General features: G+C 51.5%; 1 protein-coding gene and 1 long non-coding RNA gene across 3 annotated transcripts; one reads left to right on the top strand and one right to left on the bottom strand.

The window, feature by feature from the left end:
• Window positions 1-255: 255 nt before the first annotated feature.
• Window positions 256-4025, top strand: DNAJB1 (DnaJ heat shock protein family (Hsp40) member B1). The gene is made up of 3 exons (XM_031004700.3): window positions 256-653; window positions 1745-2325; window positions 2624-4025. The coding sequence occupies exons 1-3, from the start codon at window positions 443-445 to the stop codon at window positions 2852-2854; spliced, it is 1023 nt and encodes a 340-aa protein (XP_030860560.1). The 5' UTR covers window positions 256-442; the 3' UTR covers window positions 2855-4025.
• Window positions 4026-12390: 8365 nt separating this feature from the next.
• LOC129528911 (uncharacterized) lies at window positions 12391-16380 on the bottom strand. Of its 2 annotated transcripts, none has more exons than XR_008674185.2 (3): window positions 16197-16380; window positions 15090-15206; window positions 12391-13095 (listed from the first exon to the last, which is right to left on the bottom strand). It is a non-coding gene; the product is annotated as an uncharacterized lncRNA (long non-coding RNA). The 2 variants fall into 2 exon arrangements; XR_008674184.2 differs by having other exon boundaries at window positions 15090-15186.
• Window positions 16381-16811: the final 431 nt, after the last annotated feature.

The raw sequence follows: 16811 nt of genomic DNA, 5'->3' as shown, positions 1-16811 counted from the left end.
GTAGTCCCAGGCCCCACCCCTTCCCGGAACAGCAAGTTCGCTGTGGCTCCCGACCTACTGACCCAGGCGGAGGGCGGGACGCAGGCTAGCTGGGGCCGCGTAGAGAGTGAAAGAAGGTCGCGATTGGCTCGTCCCGAAAAGTGGGCGGGGCCTCCTCCGACCTGTGCGCGCGCGCCGCGGGGAGGCGTTGCCGAGGGCGGAGCGGGAGGGGGCGTGGCCCCGCGCGGGCGGCCGTTGACGGCGAGGCCCCGCCCCGGATGTAGCGTATCGCTGAAAGGGAGGCGGCGATTGGCCGGCGCCGCGGGGGGGGCGGGGCGGAAGGTTCTGGAGGGGGCTGGCGGGCTCTGGAAGCTTCCGCCGGACGGGTATATAGAGTCCGGGACCGGTCGGTGGCGGAGCCGGGGGACGGCGACAGCGGGTCGGCGGGCTGCAGGAGGGGGTCATGGGTAAAGACTACTACCAGACGCTGGGCCTGGCCCGCGGCGCGTCGGACGAGGAGATCAAGCGGGCCTACCGCCGCCAGGCGCTGCGCTACCACCCGGACAAGAACAAGGAGCCCGGCGCCGAGGAGAAGTTCAAGGAGATCGCCGAGGCCTACGACGTGCTCAGCGACCCGCGCAAGCGCGAGATCTTCGACCGCTACGGGGAGGAAGGTGTGTGCTCGCGGCCAGGGGCGCGGCCCCGCCTTTTGACAGACAGGGAAACTGAGGCACGCTGGCCCCTCTCGGCGGCCCCCAGGGGAGGACGCCCCGGGCCGTGGGGCCGAGCTGCCCAGCCCTCCGGCCTCGCCGGCCTCCGCCCTCAGATTGGCGGCCGCGCGGTGGGAGGAGGAGCCTTGGCCCAGCCGCTCGCCCAGAAGCTTCTAGCATGTCTGGGGCTGCCCCTCCCCGGGCGCCTCCTCCCGCGGCCCCGAGCAGCCCCGGGGTGCGGTGCAGGGGGGTGGGGGAGCCGGGGGTGACGACGGGGACGGCGCGGCGGAGCCCGCTGCGGACCCGGGCTCACCTGGGCTCGGCCGCCGGGGTCCGCAGGGCGGCGCCTTCGGCTCAGCTGCGGGGCGAGGGGCTGTGAATGCGGGAGCCGACCCGGTTCGTGGGCTTGGGGGCTGGGTTGGGATAATTCCCGGGAAGTGATGACCTGGCCCCGGCCGGGCACGCAGGAGACAGCGGCCGCCCAGGTGCGGAGAGCGGGGCCGCCTCGGAGGGGAAGGAGAGCAGGGCTTTTTGTCCCTGTGCCCGTTGATGACTCAGGCTGGCTTCTGGGCTTGATCTGGAGCTGACTTTTTGTGCAAGGATGGTGGCAGTGAATGCTAATGTGTGAGGATTTAAAAACTCCCCATCTATTTTTTTTTTCTTATTTCTACTCTTCCTACACACCATTAACCCTAAAACGTTGAGAGTAAACACTTACCGAAAGCTGACCCTGGACCATGTGTCTTTAGCCATCTCTTGGTGATGTTGCCAGGAGGATGGGTCAGTCCAGGAGTGGCAGGGCCTAGGTGGCACCTGGAGGTAAACACCTAACCGCATGAGTCCTTTTCCACTGTCAGGCTACGCGGAAATACTGTTGGTAGGGGGGCGTCTCTGCTGTTGCAGTGAGAGGTAGAAGCTTGGGGTTCTTCCTTGCTCTCCCCTGACAGACAAAAAAGTTCCTCCCCCATGGCTTCCAAGCTGTTTCCCCCTGTAAGGGAAGCTCGAGAGAGAGTCTGCTGTTCAGCCATCTGACTGCTTCTAATTCTGCTTTTCAGGCCTAAAGGGCAGTGGCCCCAGTGGCGGTAGCGGCGGTGGTGCCAATGGTACCTCTTTCAGCTACACATTCCACGGAGACCCTCATGCCATGTTTGCTGAGTTCTTCGGTGGCAGAAATCCCTTTGACACCTTTTTTGGGCAGCGGAACGGGGAGGAAGGCATGGACATTGATGACCCATTCTCTGGCTTCCCTATGGGCATGGGTGGCTTCACCAACGTGAACTTTGGCCGCTCCCGCTCTGCCCAAGAGCCCGCCCGAAAGAAGCAAGATCCCCCAGTCACCCACGACCTTCGAGTCTCCCTTGAAGAGATCTACAGCGGCTGTACCAAGAAGATGAAAATCTCCCACAAGCGGCTAAACCCCGACGGAAAGAGCATTCGAAACGAAGACAAAATATTGACCATCGAAGTGAAGAAGGGGTGGAAAGAAGGGACCAAAATCACTTTCCCCAAGGAAGGAGACCAGACCTCCAACAACATTCCAGCTGATATCGTCTTTGTTTTAAAGGACAAGCCCCACAATATCTTTAAGAGAGATGGCTCTGATGTCATTTATCCTGCTAGGATCAGCCTCCGGGAGGTAAGGTGCCAGGTGGTGGGGCGGTGTCTGTAGAGGACGATGGCTGCTTTTTGAAACAGTTTAGTATTTGCTGAACAAATGTGTTGGAGTGTGTGGTGCGTGCCAGGCTTGGGGCACAACAGTGAACAGGACTGACCAGGGCGCTGTTCTGGAGCTTTCATGGTGGGGACGTGTAGATTTGGGGGCCAGGTCTTAGCTGCAGAGGCCTGATGGGTCTTACTCTATGCCAGATGGCCTCTGGGCAAGAGCTGAGCCTCTTGAACAGCTTCCATCTAATGCTGTCCCTTTGCTTTTCAAGGCTCTGTGTGGCTGCACAGTGAACGTCCCCACTCTGGACGGCAGGACGATACCCGTCGTATTCAAAGATGTCATCAGGCCTGGCATGCGGCGAAAAGTTCCTGGAGAAGGCCTCCCCCTCCCCAAAACACCCGAGAAACGTGGGGACCTCATTATTGAGTTTGAAGTGATCTTCCCCGAAAGGATTCCCCAGACATCAAGAACCGTACTTGAGCAGGTTCTTCCAATATAGCTATCTGAGCTCCCCAAGGACTGACCAGGGACCTTTCCAGAGCTCAAGGATTTCTGGACCTTTCTACCAGTTGTGGACCATGAGAGGGTGGGAGGGCCCAGGGAGGGCTTTCGTACTGCTGAATGTTTTCCAGAGCATATATTACAATCTTTCAAAGTCGCACACTAGACTTCAGTGGTTTTTTGAGCTATAGGGCATCAGGTGGTGGGAACAGCAGGAAAAGGCATTCCAGTCTGCCCCACTGGGTCTGGCAGCCCTCCCGGGATGGGCCCACATCCACCTCCAGTCCCTGGCCAGGGGTGAGAGGCAGACCAGCAGCTGGACTTGATCCCTCTGTGTCTTTTTGCTTCTGGCTGGTAGATAATGTCAACCTGCTGTCTTGATTCCCAGACCCTGTACACTCCTCCTTTTCTGTTGTGTGATCAGTTTGTGCTTTATTCTGTATTTGTCTCCCATGTCTTGCTCTTCTCCTGGAGAATTCTGTCTTCTCTTTGGCCATCTCAAATTGAGAACCTAAACTATTCCTGCAGAACTGCCTGGTTGGCGTCCACAAGCAATACCTCTCGTTCCAGCAGGACCAAGGGAGCCAGCCTCCAGTGAGTGACTCCAGCAAGTGCAGCCACCTCTCCCTTGACGGTCTGGGAGCCTGGCCCCAGCAAGGGGCCTTCCTGACCTCTGGCTCCAGTGAAGCTGAATGTCCTCACTTTGTGGGTCACCGTCTTTCCATTTCTGTAAGGCAATCTTGGCACACGTGGGGCTTACCAGTGGCCCAGGTAATTTTTTGTTTCATGGACTATGGACTCTTTCAAAGGGATCTGATCCTTTTGAATTTTGCACAGCCCTAGATACAATCCCTTTTGATAAAAGGGTTTTTGCTTCTGATTACAGGAGCACTGTGGAACGTCTGTAAATATGTTTTTATAATTCCATGTGTAGTTGGTGTACACTCAAAACCTGTCCTCGGCAGCCAGTGCTCTCTGTATAGGGCCATAATGGAATTCTGAAGAAATCTTGGGGAGGGAAGGGGAGTTGGAACAAATGTCTGTTCCCTGGAGGCCAGTCCGGTGCTCAGACCTTTAGACTCATTGTAAGTTGCCACTGCCAACATGAGACCAAAGTGTGTGACTTGTCAATGAAGTGCGACAGCATTAAAGACTGATGCTAAACCTCAGGGGAGCGGTCCTGTGACTCTGTTTGAGGGTTCTGCTGGTTTTGGGGGTGGAGTGGGGAGCTGGGCATCCCTCCAAATGCAATCAAGGTGAGAGGGTGGGATGGGCAGGAGGCAAGTGCCCTGCAAGGGAAAGATAAGTCTCCCTTCCTCAGCCATAAGTGGGTTGGAGAACTTCCACCCAGACTCGGGGTCCAAAAAACCAGAGACCCAAGCACAGTGGCCTTGGGGATCATTTTTTGATGAAGGTTGGAGTCAAAGTAGCGGTGGGGAGAGGCAGGGTCTGGCTCCTAATTCTGCCTTTCTTCAGGGTCCCTGGCTTTTTCAGCAGACCTTGGCTCTGGGGCCAAGGGGCCAACCCAGGGTCTGGCCTCTTAATTCCTCATCACTCCTTCCCAGCTAGAACGGGCTGGGCGTCCTGAAGGCTGGCCAAACCGGAGCTCAAGGTCCTGCCCAGGACTACCCCACTGTAGAGAAGACCCATTTCCTGCCTTGGCTTTATTTGCAGGCTACTAAAGCTGCTTTTACTTTGTAACTTTCTTTAAAATAACTGGTTTTATTATAAAGTAATTACTCAGGCTTAAAACAATGTATTGCTGCTTTGTTACAAAATGTTCTAAAGTGGAAACACTGTATTATAGACCAGGAGCAGTGGCTCAGGCATGTAATCCCAGTACTTTGGGAGGCCAAGGTGGGTAGATCCCTTGAGCTCAGGAGTTTGAGACCAGCCTAGACAACACTGTGAAACCCCATCTCTACAAAATTTAAAAATTCAGCCGGGGATGGCAGCGTACACCTGTAGGACCAGCTATTTATGGGACTGAGGCAGGAGGATCAATTGAGCCCAAGAGGTGGAGGCAGCAGCAAGCTGTGTTTGTGCCGCTGCACTCCAGCCTGGGTGACAAAGTGAGACCCTGTCTCAAGAAAAAAAAACTAAAACACAGTATCCAAAAGTCAAACTGGGCCAGACGCAGTGGCTCACACCTGTAATCCCAGCACTTTGGGAGGCCAAGGCGGGCAGATCACCTGAGGTCAGGAGTTTCAGACCAGCCTGGCCAACATGGTGAAACCCTGTCTCTATTAAAACAAAAAGCCAGGCGTGGTGCACGTACCTGTAGTCCCATTTACTCAGGAGGCTGAGGCAAGAGAATCACTTGAACATGGGAGGCAGAGGTTGCAGTGAGCAAAGATCCCACCACTGCACTCCAGCCTGGGTGACAGAGCGAGGCTGTGTCTCACAAAAAAGTGTCAAGCTAAGAGTTGCTTTCCCTTCCCATTGAAACAGTTGAAGCGCTGAAAACAGGCTAGGGGCAGCCCTGCCAGTCCAGGAGAACTTTCTGCAATGACTAGAACGTTCTATATACCGTTTATTTAAACATCTTACAAATTCAATAAAATTAGAATCAGTTCCTCAGTCCTGCCACACTTCAGTTGCTTAGCAGCCACACATGTATGTGGCCAGTGGCAACTGTTGGACAAGTCAAGTCTAGAGGGCTTTTCCCTAAAGACATTGCAGGGGTGACTTTGAAGAGCAGCCACGTTAAGCCAGGAGACGCCAGCCCAATCAGGAGGTGACCCTGGACTATCAGAGCTAAGAGATGTTTACCAAAGTATCCCACACACCAAGGTCACATTTATTGCGGAACTGACCTGACCTCATTGGTGACACAAATCCCAGGGCTGCCATCCCCACCCCCAAGTCTCCATTATACACCAAGTCCCTGTGAACTTCATACTGAAGTGTCACAAACATAAAGGTGCACAAAGCCTTGAGGTATATACAGTTCTGGGAACTTCACAAAAAACACGGCCAAGCAACCTACCGGGTAGCAGTGTGAGGAGTGCGACGGTGGGATTTTGAGGGGAAAATCTTGGTGGTAAAAGGACCCAAAGACCTTTCGCACATGCATTTTTTTGCTCAAAGGCCACTACTTGGCTTGTCTATCTTGGCCGGATATCTGGTGCACCCACATGCAAACTTTTCCCAAAGTCTTGGGCTTGGTTTTTTTTTTTTTTTTTTTTCCAGACAGTCTCGCTCTATCCAAGCTGGAGCGCAGTGGTGTGATCTCGGCTCACTGCAATCTCCACCTTCCAGGTTCAAGCAATTCTCAGCCTTCCAAGTAGCTGAGATTACAGGCGTGCGCTACCACGCCAGGCTAATTTTTGTATTCTTAGTATAGAGATGGGGTTTCACCATGTTGGCCAGGCTGGCCTCAAACTCCTGACCTCAAGTGATCGGCGCCCCCTCAGCCTCACAAAGTGCTGGGGTTACAGGTGTGAGCCACCGCACTCAGGCTTTTTTTTTTATTTCTTTTTTTGAAGACAGGATTTCACTCTGTTGTCCAGGCTGGAGTGCAGTGGTAGGATCATAGCTCACTGCAGCCTCAAACTCCTGGGCTCAAGCAATCCTCCTGCCTCTTAACCTCTTGAGTAGCTAGGACCACAGGCACTCCACACCACAACCAGCCAATTTGTCTACTTTTTGTAGAGATGATTTGTTGATATGTTAACTTTTTTGGGGGGGGGGGGATGGAGTCTTGCTCTGTCGCCTAGGCTGGAGTGCAGTGGTGCAATCTTGGCTCACTACAACCTCCACCTCCCGGGTTCAAGTGATTCTCCTGTCTCAGCCTCCTGAGTAGCTGGGACTACAGGCACATGACATCACGCCCAGCTAATTTTTGTGTTTTTACTAGAGATGGGGGTTTCACCATGTTGGTCGGGATGGTCTTGATCTCTTGACCTCGTGATCTGCCTGCTTTGGCCTCCCAAAGTGCTGGGATTATAGGCGTGAGCCACTTCTACCTTCCTTTTTTTTTTTTTTTTTTCCTGAGACAGAATCTTGCTCTGTTGTCCAGGCTGGAGTGCAGTGGTGCAATCTCGGCTCACTGCAACCTCTGCCTCCTGGGTTCAAGCGATTCTCCTGCCTCAGCTTCCCGAGTAACTGGGATTACAGGCGTGTGCTACCATGCCTGGTTAATTTTTTATTTTTAGTAGAGACTGGGTTTCACCATGTTGGCCAGGCTGGTCTTGAACTCCTGACCTCAAGTGATCCACCCGCCTCGGCCTCCCAAAGTGCTGGGATGACAGGCATGAACCTGCACTGGCCGATATCTTGATATCTTGATATGTTGCTCTGGCTCCAAGCGATTCTCCCACCTTGGCCTCCCAAAGCTCTGGGATTATAGGCTCAGCCTTGGGCTTTCTTTAATGGATTTATTTCACTTTTCCATGCTGCATCTCTGATCAGGTCTCAGAGCTCCTTCCATGACAGTACGTGTGCAACTGACTCATTCTTTGACCCACCTGCATTACAATACCAGCAGTGTTTTATTTTTTTATAATCATAGGACAGCACTCAATAGTCCATTTGGCCTATGGTGAAAAGCCGAGTCCTCCCATCCTTCCCCTGGCCCTGAAGTTCCCCATCCTACCGCACCACTATAGACACTGGCATTGGCATCACAGATTTTTTTTTTTTTCCTTTTCTCATTTTTGAGACAGAGTCTCGCTCTGTCGCCAAGGCTGGAGTGCAGTGGTGCAATCTCGGCTCACTGCAACCTCTGCCTCCCAGGCTCAAACGACCCTCCTGGCTCAGCTTCCCTAGTAGCTGGGATTACAGGCGCGTACCACCACGCCTGGCTAATTTTTGTATTTTTAGTGGAGATGGGATTTCATCATGTTGGCCCAGGCTAGTCTCAAACTCCTGACCTCAAGTGATCCGCCCACCTCAGCCTCCCAAAGTGCTGGGATGACAGGCGTGAGTCACTGCACCCGGCCTTTTTTTCCTTTTTGAAAAAAAACATTTTTGTGCTTCCTCCAAGAGATGAGTCTGTGCTTACATAAGCATAAACACAATTTCTAAATTTTCAGTTTTATTTTTTGACTGTGTAATCACAATACAACACTGGAAAGGATACAGAGAGTGAAAGTCCTCCCTCCCACCCTACCATCCGATTCCACACCCCCGAACTGGATACGAATGTTCCCCGTCTCTCCTGCGCCTTTCCTGAGATGCTGCGGGGAATACATTTTTCTTTTTTTACGCAAGGAGTACATACTGTACACTCTGCTTTTTTTTTTTTTTTTTTTTTTCTCACACAAGATGCTGTGAACATAAAGAGCTTCCTCATTCCTGTGCTATTCCCCACCTTTATTCTGGCAGGCCCACCCAGATGGGTGTGAAGATCTCAATTAGTGTTTGGCGACCCCTGACTCCTCTCACATCGTTCTTGCTTCCGGATTTGAGTCCCAGTTTGATTGCTTGCTTTTGTTTTTTGTTTTTTTTTTCTTTTCTTTTCTTTTTTTTCTTTTTCTTTTTCTTTTTTTTTTTTTTTTTTTTTTTTTTTTGACACAGAGTCTTGCCCTGTCACCCAGGCTGGAGTACAATGATGCAATCTCAGCTCACGGCAATCTCCGCCTCCCAAGTTCAAACAATTATCCTGCCTCAGCCTTCAGAGTAGTTGGGATTACAGGCACCCGCCACCACACCCAGCTAATTTTTGTATTTTTAGTAGAGATGGGGTTTCACTGTGTTGGTCAGGCTGGTCTCGAACTCCTGACCTCAGGTGATCCACCCTCCTAAAACGTTAGCTGAGCGTTAGCCAGGTGTGGTGGCTCATGCTTGTAATCCCAGCTCTTTGGGAGGCCAAGGCGGATGGATCACTTGAGGTCAAGAGTTCAAGACCAGCCTGGCCAACGTGGTTAAACTCTGTCTCTACTAAAAATACAAAGCTGGGCGTGGTGGCAGGTGCCTGTAATCCCAGCTACTCAGGAGGCTGAGGCAGGAGAATCACTTGAAACTGGGAGGTAGAGGCTGCAGTAAGCCCAGATCCCACCACTGCACACCAGCCTGGGTGACAGAGCAAGACTCTGTCTCGAAAAAAAAAAAAAAACAGAAGAAACGGGAAACAGAAGTGCAGCTCTCATAGCGATGCTGAGACATCTGGGTGAGTTAGTGCATTTAGGAAGCAAAAGAACATAGCGATGAAGAACCCAGCTTCTGGGGTAGGGGGGTGCCAAGTCCAAGTTCTGCTCACCACATTTCCTCAAACAAATGACAAAACCTTTCAGAGCCTCAGTTTCTTCCCATGTATAACAAGACTAATCAAACATTGCAACCCCTCCGTTCTCACTCTTCTGGAGCTAGAACTCAGACAGCTAATCCCTGAGAAGCGCTTTATCCAGGCCAGGAATAGAGCAAGTGTGAATAACATTAGCAAATATATCTAAAGCACTTAGCAGAAAACCTGCCCCAGGCCAGGCGGAGCAGGTCATGCCTGTAATCCCAGCACTATGGGAGACCACGGTGGGTGGATCACTTGAGGTCAAGAGTTCGAGACCAGCCTGGCCAATGTGAAACCCCATCTCTACTAAAAACTGAAACATTATATCTAAAAGTCAAGCTGGGCCGGGCACAGTGGCTCATGCCTGTAATCCCAGCACTTTGGGAGGCCAAGGCGGATGGCTTACCTGAGGTCAGGAGTTTCAGACCAGCCTGGCCAGCACGGTGATACCCCGTCTCTACTAAAATTACAAAAATTCGCTGGGCATGGTGGCAGGCACCTGTAATCCCAGCTACTCCAGTGGCTGAGGCAGGAGAATTGCTTGAACCCAGGAGACAGAGTTTGCAGTGAGCTGAGATTGCCCCACTGCACTCCAGCCTTGGTGACAGACTAAAACTCTGTCTCAAAAAAAAAAAAAAAAAAAAAAAAAAGGAAAGAATAAAGGAAATCTCAATGCACCAAACTTCCACTAAATACTAAAAATGGGCCAGGCGCAGTGGCTCACACCTGTAATCCCAGCACTTTGGGAGGCCGAGGTGGGTGGATCACCTGAGGTCAGCAGTTCGAGACCAGCCTGGACAACATGTTGAAACCCTGTCTCTACTAAAAATACAAAAATTAGCCAGGCGTGGTGGCAGGTGCCTGTAATCCCAATTACTCTGGAGGGTGAAGCAAGAGAATCGCTTGGACCTAGAAGGTGGAGGTTGCACTGAGCCAAGATTGTGCCACTGCACTCCAGCCTCGGTGACAGAGCAACACTCTGTCAAAGAAAAAGAAAGAAAGAAAAAAACACCTAAAAATGGCACAACACAAACAAGAAGCATCTATCTATATTCTCTATTAAAATCTAGGCCTTGGCTGGGTGCGGTGGCTTGCGCCTGTAATCCTAGAACTTTGGAAGGCTCAGCTGGGTGGATCACCTGAGGTCGAAATCTCGCCACTGCACTCCAGCCTGGGCGACAGAGTAAGACACTGTCTCAAAAAAACAAACAAACAAACAAACAAAAAAAAACTAGGCCTTAAACAGCATGCACTCATCTTCTCTCCCACAGACCTGAGAGCACTTTTTTTTTTTTTTTTTTGAGAAGAGTCTCACTCTGTCACCTAGGATGGAGTGCAGTGGCGCAATCTCGGCTCACTGCAACCTCTGCCCCCGAGGTTCAAGCGATTCTCCTGCCTCAGCCTCCTGGGTAGCTGGGATTACAGGTGCATGCTGCCACGCCCGGCTAATTTTTTATATTTTAGTAGAGACAGGGTTTCACCGTGTTACCCAGGCTGGTCTCGAACTCTTGAGCTCAGGCAATCCACCCGCCTCAGCCTCACAAAGTGCTAGGATTACAGGCGTGAGCCACCCCTCCTGGCTGAAAGTACTTTCATAGTCTGTTGACATCACACTTGCCCAAGGTGAAGCGGAGGCTGATTTCTCAAACTCCCTGATTATTAGTTGAGACACCTTCCCTCTTTGTCAGTGGGGCAGGAGAGACAACGGCAGGAGAATACTCAAAAATGTCCCCCCTTTGTGGCAACTGTGAGTTCCCTTGAGGTCACCAACTACATCCTAATAATCTGTATCACCAGTTGCCAGAGTGATGCTTGCCCCGGAACTGACCCTTTGAGTGTTTGTTAAGTGAGTAATTAAGTGACAAAGTGATTCAGACAAGAGGACCTGCAACATTTTTCCTACGATAGTTCATGTCATGGTATGTGCAGAGGAAGGATAACCCAGCCCTCGGGTCAGCTAGTAGTCCCCACCACCCTTGCCAGGGACCCCACCCCCATACCCCAATTCCTTCAGATTTCCCACCAGGGAGAAGCAGATATTCAGTCCGGGAGAGCCCCTCTTTCCTGAGGGACCTGTTTCTTTTTTTCTTTTTCTTTTATTTTTGTTTTTTTTTTTTTTTGAGACCGATACTTGCTCTGTCATCCAGGCTGGGGTGCAGTGGCATGATCTCAGCTCACTGCAACACCTACCTCCCAGATTCAAGCAATTCTCATGCCTCAGCCTCTTGAGTAGCTGTGACTACCGGCCCCCACCATCACGCCCAGCTAATTTTTGTAATTTTAGTAGCAACGTGGTTTCACCATGTTGGCCAGGCTGGTCTCGAACTCCTGACCTCAGGTGATCTGCCTACCTCGGCCTCCCAAAGTGCTGGGATTACAGGCGTGAGCCACCGCGCCTGGCATGGGGGACCTGTTTCTACCTCACAATCTGTAGACTAGTCTATGGGCACAGTTCCTGAGGGACACCTCAGTGCTAGGCTCAGGAGATGCGCCAAGCAGAAAACTTGGCCATCTGGCATAGGGGAGGGAGGATGGAGCTCGTGAAACTCACAGTCTCCTAGGAAACACACCTGTGGGTTTCCGTTTCCTAGGGCTGCACAACAAACTGGGTGGCTTCAAACGACAAGTAATTTGTTGGTGGTGGTGGTGGTGTTGAGACAGAGTCTCACTCTGTCACCCAGGCTGGAGTGCAGTGGCCGATCTCAGCTCACTGCAGCCCCTGCCTGCCAGGTTCAAGTGATTCTCCTGCTTCAGCCTCCCAAGTAGCCGGGATTACAGGCACACATCACCACGCCCAGCTAATATTTTGTATTTTTAGTAGGGACAGGGTTTCACCATATTAGCCAGGCTGGTGTCGAACTCCTGACCTCAGGTGATCTGCCCGCCTCGGCCTCCCAAAGTGCTGGGATGACAGGCATGAGCCACTGCACCCAGCTTGCTTGTTTGTTTTGAGACAGGATCTCACTCTGTTGCCCAGGCTGGAGTGCAATGGCACAATCAGGGCTTACTGTAGCCTCGATCTCTTGGGCTCAAGCGATCCTCCTATCTCAGCCTCCCAAGTAGCCGAGACCACAGGCATGCACCATCATGCCAGCGTAATTTTTAAATTTTTTTGTAGAGACAGGGTCTCACTGTGTTGCCCAAGCTGGCCTCAAACTCCTGGGCTCAAGCAATTCTCCTGTGTTGGTTTCCCAAAGTGCTGGGATTACAAGCATGAGCCCCTGTACCTGGCATTAACAAGTGAGGACGGCTTTCTCCTGGCTTCTGGTGGTTTCAGCAACCCTTAGCCTTCCTTGGGCTTGTAGCTGCATCGCTCCAATCTCTGCCGCTGCCGTCCCATGGCCCTCCCCTCTGTGTGTCTCTGTGTCTTCTCCTTTTCCATCTCTTATAAGGACACCCGTCATTGGATTTCGGGGCCAGCCACCCTAATCCAGGATGATCTCATCTCGAGATCCTCCACTGAATTACATCTTTGAAGACACTTACTCCAAGTCAAGTCACATTCACAGTTCTGGAATGTGGACATATATTTTAGGGTGGGGCATCATTCAACTCATTAAACTGACCAAGCCACTTCCCATAGCCCGCAGCGTGGAGGGGAAGACGCCTGGCAGGACCTGGACACACAGGCCAAGGGACAGCAGCTTGTTAGGGCGCAGGGAGGGGCTCCTGGAGCCGAGGCCCGGGGAAGAGGCCCCTAGGCTACAGATCTGGGAACCACTCCCCCACAGGGCCATCCACACACCCACACACACAGACACATACACACACACAGGCCTGGTGTGACTGGAATCGAGAGAACAGGAGAGAGCAGGGCAGGGCGTGTCTAGGAATGAGACAGGCCAGGCCCTGCATTCCTGAGTTGGAAGAGAAATTGGGAGTTAGGAGGGACAAGGCCTGATTTGCTTTTACCAGGAAGACAGAGCCGGGACCTGGGTGGTTTGCCTTCGTGGGGCCCCAACGTTCCCCAGGAATATTTTGCTGGACATCAATGTAGCCAGGCGTGACACCTGAAAAAAAAAACACTTTGGCTCACAGGGGCAGGTTCTTTGGGGGCACATGGCTTCCTGGGGGGAGGTCCTCCGTAGAGAAAGGAGGTGACCTGACTTGGGTGCTCACGGGCGCCCCCTGGCCTCTGTGCGGAGAACTGACTGTAGGGGTAAGGGCAGAGTGGGTGGACCAGGACTGAAGCCATTCACCGCACCACCAGGCAGGAGGTGATGGGGCTGGCTGGGCCGGGAGACATCTGAGCAGGTGGGGCGAAAGTAGCCCAGGATTTTTTTTTTTTTTTTGTCTTGAGACAGAGTTTCGCTCTGTCGCCCAGGCTGGAGTGCAGTGGCACAATATTGGCTTGCTGCAACCTCCATCTCGGGGGTTCACGCGATTCTCCTGCCTCAGTCTCCCGAGTATCTGGGAGTACAGGCATGTCCCACCACGCCCAGCTAATTTTTGTATTTTTAAGAGAGGTGGGGTTTCACTATGTTGGCCATGCTGGTCTCAATCTCCTGACCTCAGGCAATCCACCCACCTTGGCCTCCCAAAGTGCTGGGATTACAGGCATGAGCCACCGCACCTGGCTGATTTTTTTTTTTTTTTTTTTGGCTTTGTTTTGTTTTGTTTATTAGAGACAGGGTCTCATTCTATTGCCCAGGCTGGAGTGAAATGGTGCGATCATAGCTCACTGCAGGCTCGACCTCCTGGACTCAAGTCATCCTCTTACCTCAGCCTCCCAAGTAGCTGGGACCACAGGCACGCACCACCACACCCACCCAAGAATACATCTTGGGGCCGGGCACGGTGGCTCACACCTATAATTGCAGCACTTTGGGGGGCTGAGGAGAGCGGATCACTTGAGGTGAGGTGTTTAAGACCAGCCTGGCCAATACGATAAAACATCATCTCTACTAAAAATACAAAAATCACCCGACCAATCAGAGAGCTCACTAAAATGCTAATTAGGCAAAAACAGGAGGTAAAGAAATAGCCAATCATCTATCGCCTGAGAGCACAGCGGGAGGGACAATGATCGGGATATAAACCCAGGCATTCAAGCCAGCAATGGCTACTCCCTTTGGGTCCCCTCCCTTTGAATGGGAGCTCTGTTTTCTCTCTATTAAATCTTGCAATTGCAAAAAAAAAAAAAAAAAAAAAAAATCAGCGGGGCCTGGTGGTATGCACCCGTAATCCCAGCTACTTGGGAGGCTGAGGCTGAGAATCATTTGAAACCGGGAGGCCAAGTTTGCGGTGAGCTGAGAGGCCAAGTTTGCGGTGAGCTGAGATCGTGCCACTGCACTCCACTCCAACCTGGGCGACATAGCCAGACTTTGTCTTTAAATATATGTATGTATGTATGTATGTATGTATGTATGTATGTATGTATGTATGTATATCTTGGGCCAGAGATGAGATAGGTGGCTCCCTCCTGTAATCTCAGCTACTTGGGAGGAGGCTGAAGCCGGAGGTTGAGCCCAGCAGTTCAAAATCAGCCTGGGCAACATGGCAAAACCCCATCTCTACGAAAAATACCAAAATTAGCTGGGTGTGGTAGGACACCCACTTGAGCCTAGGAGGTCAAGGCTATGGTGAGCTATGATGGCACCACTGCACTTCAGCCCGGATGACAGAGCGCGACCCTGTCTCAAAAAAAAAAAAAAAGAGAGAGAGAGAGAGAAGAAAAGAAAATATTGTGCCTATAAGAAAAGCTTTTTTAAAATATCTGATGTGTCTGTGAGTTTCACTGTCGTTGCTTGCCCATTGGGATTTAAAAAAAGGAAAAGAACAGAAAAGAAAGTAGTGCTGATAGGACGTGCTGCTGACAGAGCTGGACTATGAGAGAAAGGTAGGAGTCGGCTGGGGCAGTGGCTCACTCCTGTAATCCCAGCATTTTGGGAGGCCAAGGCAGGAGGATCATTTGAGCTCAGGAGTTTGAAACCAGCCTTGGCAACATGGTAAAATCCCATCTCTACAAAAAATAAAAAAATTAGCTGAGTGTAGTGGCCCGTACCTGTGGTCCCAGGTACTTGAGAGGCTGAGGTAGGAGGATTGCTTGAGCCAGGATGTTGAGGCTGCAGGGAGTCATGATTTTGCCAGTGTACTCCAGCCTGAGTAACAAAGCAAGACTCTGTCAAGAAAGAAAAGAAGAGGAGAGGAGAGGGAAAAGAAAGGAAGGAAGGAAGAGAGAAAGGGAGGAAGGGAGGGAGGGAGGGGAAGGAAGAAGGAAAGGAAGTAAGAAAAAAAGGAAAGGAGAAGAGAAGGAAGGAAGGAAGGAGAGAAAGAGAGAGAAAAAAAGGAAGGAGAGAGAGGAAGGAAGGTAGGTAGTAGTTAAGTCTTATTCCAAGGTTTGGGGCCTGATCAACTGAAAGAATTGCTATCACCATGCGGGGGAAGACAGGGTAAATGGCACATTTGGGGTGTCAATCAAGACCTCAATTCCAGATGGGTTCAGTTTGAGATGCCCTGAGATGTCCTTATAGAGAAAGCAAGACAGAGAAATACCTCAGGAGTTCAGGGAGAAGGGCTGGTGTGGTGTTTATCATCACCACTGTTGCCATTTGTTTCTCTTTGCTTCTGCAAAGACCCCTCTAGAAAACAGTGTGACCTGCAGAGCTGCTGGGTGTCACTTCCTAAAACCCAGCAGTCAAAGGCAGGTGTCAGGCCGGGCGCAGTGGTTCACGCCTGTAATCCCAGCACTTTGGGAGACTGAGGCAGGTGAATCACCTGAGGTCAGGGGTTCAAGACCCACATGGCAAAACCCTGTCTTTATTAAAAATACAAAAATTAGTCAGGCATGGTTTCGGGTGCCTGTAATCCCATCTACTCAGGAGCCTGAGGCGGGAGAATTGCTTGAACCTCCGGGAGGCAGAGGTTGCAGTGAGCGAAGATTGCGCCACTGCATTCCAGCCTGGGAGACAGAGCAAGACTTCTGTCTCAATTAAAAACAAACAAACACACAAAAAAGGCAGGTAACAGTGCTGGGGCTGTAACCTGAGGCCACAGGACTCAGCCCTGCCTCCAGGATCACCTGGCTGGGGCTATGTCCCTTGGTGCTGTCCCTCCTGTCCCCCACATCTCAGTCCGCCCTGTCCCCAAAGTTGAAGAAAGTAGAACTCACTCCCTCGAGGGACGTCTCATGTCCTGGGGTTGGAGCTAAGATTCCACATTGATGAGTTACTGTGCATCCTTCAGCTCATGTCTCCCCTCTCTGAGCCTCAGTCTCCTCCTCTGTAGAGTGGGGGTGCTATCAATCCCATCCCCAGAAGCTCAACATGATCCAGTGAAATTAGACATGAAAAGCAACCAGCACAGAGCCTGACACACAGCGAGGATCCAATACAGGTTTCTATTTCTATGATGTGTCCATTATGACACATTGCATCTATCCATGATTGTGCCCTCAGCACATTTTAGTAATAGCAGCTGGTATGCAGTAAGTGCTTACTATCTGCCTGGCACCATCGGGGCATTTGACGTGGAATAGCCCATTTAATCCTAACATGCTGATAACCACCTAAGGAGGTGTGTACTATTTTATTTTTTTTATTTTTTTTTATTTTTTGGAGATGGAGTCCAGCTGTGTCTCCCAGGCTGGAGTGCAGTGGGATGTTCTCAGCTCACTGCAACCTCCGCCTCCGGAATCAAGCTAACTGCAACCTCTGCCTCCCGAGAATCAAGTGACTCTCCTGCCTCAGCTTCCAGAATAGCTGGCATTATAGGTGCACGCCACCAT

The sequence above is a fragment of the Gorilla gorilla genome, chromosome 20 (assembly GCF_029281585.2).
Source record: "Gorilla gorilla gorilla isolate KB3781 chromosome 20, NHGRI_mGorGor1-v2.1_pri, whole genome shotgun sequence".
NCBI lineage: Eukaryota > Metazoa > Chordata > Mammalia > Primates > Hominidae > Gorilla > Gorilla gorilla.
Note: the sequence above shows the minus strand (reverse complement) of the source record. Positions and strands in the feature narration are given on the sequence as shown.